Genomic DNA, 7218 nt, shown 5'->3' with positions numbered 1-7218 from the left:
GGCAGCTTTTCAAATCTCGAGTCTGTTTGCCTCCCGGTCCATAAAGCGAAAATAGTTCTGTCAGCAGCTTTTGGCTTTGATAAACGAGACTTATTTGATTTCCTACCTGAGACACCACAATTTGTTCAAACTTATTCGTTCGAATTAAAGAACTTAGCCAAAAAAGTTAGGCAGCGCATTACCAGAAAACCAGACAGGCCCACATTCTGTTGACCTTGAACCTATAATTCCACTCAGCCTCTACCATCTAAATGGTGCCATTCATTCCTTGCATCTAAATACATCAATAAACACAACCAAATTCCCAGACCTAAGAACAGAAGGAACCAATTGTTGCATGTATATCAAGAATTCATGGTTTACACAAGAATGCAAATTGAATATTTCATATAGTTCCTACGTCAAGCATCTCAGTTACAGATTTTAGTACATGGGAGTATACACATACAGTTACAAACCTTGATGGCATCATCTGAATCACAAGAATAGAGTCAAGGGTTTAGCAAACCAAATGGGTCAGAGATGCCTCAGTGGAAAACCAGTTTCTAAAGACAAACTTACACTGCCACCTTTTTTACATTTTACAACACATTACAAACTGCAGATATTCACTTCACATCAGCAACCCTCTCAATAGAGACATTCAGTGTAAGTTTGCTAGATTTGCTGAAGGCATATGGAACCAAAAGGAAAACTTCTGTAGGATTGAGACCTCGCCACTCCCTTGTATTTGTGACAGAAGCCTTCAATTGCAGACTGTTTTTAGTGTTTCCTTTACTAGTTGCTCTCATTTCGTATAAGAAATTCCAATTCAGATTGCCAGTCCTAAGGCAACACACTGAAAGCGCATGGCCAAAGGGAATCACGTTCTTGTTGATGAAAATGAATAGGTGATCATCCTCTGCTAGAAGAACCAGAAAAGGAACTGACATTTCCAAACTCACATCAAAACACTGACCATATGAGAAGCGCAGCCCATCACTATTATGGTTTGTAAGGAAATGTCCTGACCACCATCCAGTAAATCCTCTGTACCCACAACCAGGAATAGGACACATCGATGGAGCAAAAAGGCAGGATTCTTCATGAGCGTTTCTGCATGCATAGCTGACCAACTTGTTACAGCCCCATTTGGCATATGAGCAGGATGACTTAACTGACTCAACAACTTTCTCCAGTGCAATGTTTCTTACAAAGTTAGCATCACTAGAACAAATGTGGCATTTGTTGGTGAGCCTAGACCAGCAGGAAAAGCACGCTACATGGCCATTTTGGCACTGAAAAAATACAGAAACAAGCTGCAATCATTGAAAGGCAACCTTAAGATATGACTTTTGATAAGAATGGTCTGCATATTATGAGAAGGCATACAGCATGGACCAACTTTTACCTGCAAACGTTGTCACATGTGAATATAATAATCAGATTATATAACTCGTTGCAATTTATGAGCCATATATCTGCAGCTTGGAGGAACCTAAATGAGAAAAACAAAAATTTGGGTTGGCCTCACCATGACCGTTGTGCATTATGCAGTGGGCCACTGGATACTTGTATCCATTTGGTTCTGATTTGCCCCTTTGCCAAAGCAGTATGGAGCCTAACCCTAGCATGGATGCATTTCAATGGAAATCAAATCCTACTGTCGGATGAGCCTGCCCATCTAATCCGGTGGTGGGAGGAAACCCAGGCCAATATTCCGAAAAGTGATAGAAGGCGATTCAATGGGGTGGTGGTTTACACTCTTTGGAACATCTGGAAAGAACGAAATAGAAGGATCTTCACCAACACCCTTGAAACGGCAGCGCAGGTGGCCTCTAGAGCGAAAGAGGACATCGAACAACTGAAAAGGGCCTTAACCTGGGGAGGGTAGAAATTTAAGAAAGGTTTTAGTTTATTGCACCTATGTGGGCGCCTTGTTTTAAGGGTGCTTCTTTTCTCTTTAAACCTGTACATAAATTGCTTCCCTATCTTAATTGAAAGGCAGAGCTCCTGCCATTGCTCTTCAAAAAAAAATTGGGGAGGGGGGGGGGGGGAGTTGTGCAGACAAGGGCTTCTCATTTTGCTGCTCCACGTAATTGTAATTGAGTTTGGTAAGCGGTTCAGTTGTCTAGTATAACTCTTAACACCTAGGGCTGGACAAAATACTCGTGGCTCGTGAGCTCGCTCGACTCGTGATCAGCTCGGCTCGTTTCAATTTTGTCACGAGCTGAGGTAGCATCTTTGCTCGGTTTATTAATGAGCTAGCTCGAGCCAAGCTCGAGTCAGCTCGTTAGCTCAAACAACTGAACAAGCTACCATTTGTCAGCAAAACAAAGCGTGCACTTGTGTTGGATAAACTAATAAGTGATGAACTATGTTAATTTGGTGTTGAATTGATGTGGTATATGAAAATGTAAGTATTATTACTCTTTTCTAGTGTTAAATTATTCTAGAATTAACTAATAATTAATTATATTGTTGTATATATATTTATATATTGTCTTTTGTTCTGGCTCGCGAGCTAAACGAGCCGAGCCGAGCAGATTCTCTAGCGAGCCGAGCCAGCTCGTTAGTTTAACGAGCCAGCTTGAGCTTGGCTCTCATTAGCTTAACAAAGCTCGAGCTTGGCTCTCATTAGCTTAACAAAGCTCGAGTTGGGCCGAGCCGAGCTGGCTCGATATGCAGCCGTATAAACACCCCAAAATGTTTTGAGAATTTATCGAACACTTGTAGATTTAGTTCACAAGATTCGTAAGTAAAGTTGTCCTGCCCGCTTGCAGTAAAATGTCAAAGATCTGGCATACTCCCTCCAACCTGAAAACCTATTCTAGGGATACTATGAGATATTATGCAGTAAAGCAAATGACAAATGTAACCCTTTATGATTACCATATTTGAATTGGTGGTAGAAACTAATACTCCCTCCGTCCCAAATTAGTATTCATTTTAGGTTTTAGTTTTTTTGTCTATATTCAAATAGATGATGATGACTCTAGACACATACAAAACACTAGACACATATACAAAACACATACATCAATTATTGTATGAATCTATTAATAGGCAAAAACGGATTTTAATTTGGGACAGAGGGAGTAGTAGGTATGCAAACAAAGCTACCTTTTTAAACTGAGTTCGGGTTAATGCACCTAGAATCCTTTTATCATTTGGGACGAATTTCAAATGTTTCAAGGTTCTGATTCTGGAAGATAAGTAGACAAGAAAGTTTTGGTTGGTGAGTAATGTGATGTGAAAACCATAAAGTATCCATCTGTTGGGGGCCTTCTTCCTCCGAAGGTCCTCAAAAACACGACTAACCATATGTTTCTAGTGTGACATGGGTTATTTCAGAGGGGAGCTTCGGCTTCGGGATGAAGGTTTTCTCTTATGACAAGATGGAAATACAATCCGAAGGTGATGAAAATGGACGACGAAGCTATAGCCAAAGAGCTTCGGCTTGAATTGATGACGAAGACCAAGTACGATGATGGACGAGAAGAAACAAATACTACTGAATCCCTAATAATTCATATTATATTCATAGATGAATGTTAAGGGCATAATGTATTTTCACCCGGGCTGCGTCCCTTGCCTATAAATAGATAAACAGTAGCACCGTACTGTTCACGCTGGATTGTATTCACTCTCTCACATCCTCACCTTCGAGCAAGCCGAAGGTACCATTGTAATATTAACATTGTTGATATTTATTCATGTTTTATGAAATGCAAGAATAAATGAATTAAGATATAGTTATCACACTTATTCCTTCGCATTCTTATCTTTGTATTAATATGATGAAGGTATGTCCCTCTCGACCTTCGTCTGAAAGGCATTATACCCGTAGGAGGATAATGCTTCGAAGGACGAAGATCCTTAATGATTAACAATTGTGTTGTCTTGTTCTTAACTCACAGCATTTGAGAACAAGTAACCAACACCATCCTTTCTCGATAAAGCACAGGTAGGCTTTGTTGTGGGAACAGATCTTCTCTGTTGTATTTCCCATTCCAGACAACTTAGGAGAGGGCGCAGAAAAGAAGATTCATCATGGTGTTGGTTCAACATTAATTACATTGCCACAGTGATATAGTGGTAGCTATGAAGGTGTCATATCCTGATACCTTCAGCGCAAGTTTGGCGAGAGGGTTAGTTGTGAACTATATAGCTCAGATTTCTAGCATAGTGATAAGTTAATTTCCCTTGATAACACTAACCTCAACTGATAAGAAGCTTGAAAGTTTATTGGTGTTTATCTGTATCTAGTAGTTCTGCTACTATGCAGTGGTTAGCTCAACAACTCAGTAGTATGAGGTATCTTGGTAGATATTTCTATCAAATTGTTTGTCTATTTATGAAAGATGTACAATACAGTAAGTAACCCTCTATACACAATTGTTTCCTTCAGTAATATTAATGATACCATATATTGGACATTCCGAATACGAGCAGAGATAGGCCCTCGCGTCGCTCCCGCTTGGGTGACACGGGTGGTGAAACCCTAGCCGCCGTATCCTACTCTCCTTCTCCTCTCTTTCTGTCTCGCCGCCGTCGGAGCTAGCCGCTGGGGAGCTCGCGCGGCTTGCGGTGAAGGTGGCGGTGGGCCGATTTTTGGCCGGCCGCCGCGTCTCTCTCTCCTTCGACGCCAGCGAGGTGAGGGCCTGGCGGCGGCGACCGCGTGGCCATGTGCCTGCCCTGCGGCGGCGGCGCCTGCGCGGCTGCCCGCGACGACTTGCACAGTCGCGCACCTGCGGCTGGTCCGCGTTTGCGGTGGCAGCGGTGCCTGTGTGCCCGCACGGCTGGCACCCGACGGTAGCACGGTCACGAGCCTGCGGCTAGCCAGCGGTGGCGGTGGTGCGCTACATGGCTGGCCCGCGTGGTTGCCCTGAGACGGCGATGGATCTAGGCCCCATCGGCCTGGATCTGGCACTCCCTCGCCAGATCTGCGCCTTGGTGATGGTTGTCCTTGCGGGGTGCATGTTGGTGCGCAACGGTGGAGGTGCGCTGGATGACAACTGATTTCGATGGCCGCGGGTGCCAGTGCCAGTGGCGGCAGCCAGTTTCGTCTCTAATGGGCGATAGTGTGGCACACACGGCAAGGTGTGCCCTGGTTCCGTGTGCCCAGCCGGAGGGGATGGCAGCCGACGCAGCTTTGCGGCTGCTGCGGCATCCGACTAGTCGATGCCCCTCTAGAGGGGTTTGAGCGGAGGCCAGGGTGGTGGCGACGGCAGAGGCTGCATGCTTTGACCTAGGGTCCTGGCCTAATGATGTGCTGGAGGGCATCTTGGGTGAAAGCCTCGGCGACGGTGACACTCGTGGTCACCACTTCCCCTGTTGAGGTTGTTGCATTGCTGTCTTCCATGGGCGAAAGCCCGATCCATCTTGGACATGTGACAGTGGCGTCCTAGACGTCACTCCATTCCTGAAGGCGTCACGTTTGAGTTTGTCTCAGCCTCGACGTTGCCATCTGTTGATGCTTTCGCTTCTCGGCATCTGGATTGCGGGTGGTGGGTTTTTTGCAACGTGAAGTCGAAGCTGCCTCGTTAGGGAATGTGGCTCGGTAACGATGACATGAGGTGAACCCCCTTCCTCGAGATCTGGCCAGGCAAAAAACTGAAGGTGGGTGTTGGATAAAGATCATTGGTGAAGAATCAGAGTTGCCTAGAGTGTGGGTGTGTTGAGGCTTGGCAACGATGGCGCGTCGCGGTCTTTGTCCTTCTGTGCTAGGTTTTAGGTGTAGGCGTCGTCGTTTTTCTTTTGGCCGTGTGCGGCCCGTCTGGCAAAGTCGAAGGTGCTTGTATCTTGTGTTGAGCTCGGCAACGATGACTCTAGATGAGCTTTGTGTGTGGGGTTGTCGCTGCTTGTGTTGTTTGGGCACTCTGTTTAGGTTTCGGGCCCAGTTTTCCTTAAAACTTGATCAATTCTAATCTTCTTAATGGAAAGACAGAGCTCATGCCATTACGTTAAAAAAAGGATTTAATAATCCATGTGGTCAGAAGAGCAGTTACTTGCCTTTGTTTCTAAATGTCAGGTTCAACTGTTTGAGACAGATAAGTATTGATTCAATTGCAGGCATTTTGGGAAGTCATAGTCAGGATTGAGTACAGCGTTTAGCTGCCTTCAAATCACGGTTGCTACAAAACCATACATGAAGGATATGAATGAAAATTTTGTCGAAGCGTGCTGCACGCACACTGGTAAGTCAACTGCTTTGTATTTATATGTTACTGTCTCCTTTCATATCCTCAATTTAGTAACAAACTGTTGCTTCTTAGTTCTTACAGTTTGTACAAACATTTCAGGAACTAGGATGCTAATCATATTATGCTTTTACAGCATATTATGTCATCCTACCCAAATTACTACGGGGAATCAAGCAATATAGGCGATTTTCAAAACGGGAATAACTACCTGGTAGAGGGGCGGTTGGAGGGGATCGAAGCAGATGGAGCAATCGAGCACATCCGGGTCGATGCGCACACTAATCCCGTCAGCCTCTCCGCCAACTACCGTCTCCACCCCCTTGCTGCCGTTCCCTTCAGCCCTCCCCGCCCCTACCACCGCACCTCCATCCTGCTCTTCGCCCTCGACCGTCAGAATTCGGGCCTTAGAGGGTCCTCCGCTTGCCGCCGCTTCGCCTGGGCCGTCATCGCGCTTTCTCTTTTCACCCTCGGAAGAGAAGGTTGGAGGGTCTTCATCGGCGTCGTTAAAGGAGAATTTGGCCATGGATTTCTTACCAGTGCGGAGCCGGGTGCCAACGAGGAAGAACTACACGGCAGGCAAATCCTCCGACGCCTTGGTTATCCAACAGCCGCGCGGCCTTTGTTGTGTGGGTTTGGTTACCGAACAGCACGGGGTTCTGGTTAGTATAGACTAAAATAAAGTTTTATTCTATTTTAATCTTTAAATTTTTAAATACGGAAACTATTTGATAATTTATGGTGTGCTTGGTTGGAACGTATAAAAATGGATAGAAGGGATGGTCACATTTTTTATAATATTTGGATGAGAGTCACGCGGAGGCAAGATGAACATCGGAGTAATTTTTTTGTAGCGACATGGTTCCAAAAAATCGAGGGAACGATATCGCCCCTGCCTCATCATACTTTGACCTCAAACTAAACACATAATTAGAGACTAAAATGAATAAAATTGATGGACTAAATTTAGTCACTAGAAACCAAACAACCCTCCACAAAAAATCGTACTCCATAAAGAGGAAGACTTGTATCATTT

General features: G+C 44.8%; 1 protein-coding gene across 3 annotated transcripts; it reads right to left on the bottom strand.

Moving 5' to 3' along the window:
- Nucleotides 1-323: 323 nt before the first annotated feature.
- LOC100273809 (Ubiquitin-protein ligase/ zinc ion binding protein) lies at nucleotides 324-6830 on the bottom strand. Of its 3 annotated transcripts, none has more exons than XM_020549583.1 (2): nucleotides 6394-6830; nucleotides 324-1298 (listed from the first exon to the last, which is right to left on the bottom strand). In XM_020549583.1, exons 1-2 carry the CDS (start codon nucleotides 6706-6708, stop codon nucleotides 609-611), a joined length of 1005 nt encoding a protein of 334 aa, XP_020405172.1. In that variant the 5' UTR covers nucleotides 6709-6830; the 3' UTR covers nucleotides 324-608. The 3 variants fall into 3 exon arrangements, with proteins under 3 accessions (XP_020405172.1, XP_008672463.1, NP_001141682.1); XM_008674241.3 differs by having other exon boundaries at nucleotides 359-1390; NM_001148210.1 differs by having other exon boundaries at nucleotides 372-1277; nucleotides 6394-6823.
- Nucleotides 6831-7218: the final 388 nt, after the last annotated feature.

This window comes from Zea mays, chromosome 3 (assembly GCF_902167145.1).
Source record: "Zea mays cultivar B73 chromosome 3, Zm-B73-REFERENCE-NAM-5.0, whole genome shotgun sequence".
NCBI classification, from domain to species: domain Eukaryota; kingdom Viridiplantae; phylum Streptophyta; class Magnoliopsida; order Poales; family Poaceae; genus Zea; species Zea mays.
The sequence above is the reverse complement of the archived record's forward strand: the minus strand, read 5'-3'. Positions and strand labels throughout refer to the sequence as shown.

Coding starts and splice junctions, on each gene's coding strand:
- LOC100273809 (XM_020549583.1), bottom strand. CDS start 6,708: ATGGCCAAATTCTCCTTTAACGACGCCGATGAAGACCCTCCAACCTTC. Junction 1,299..6,393: donor TCCAACCGCCCCTCTACCAG/GTAGTTATTCCC, acceptor CAATGATTGCAG/CTTGTTTCTGTATTTTTTCA.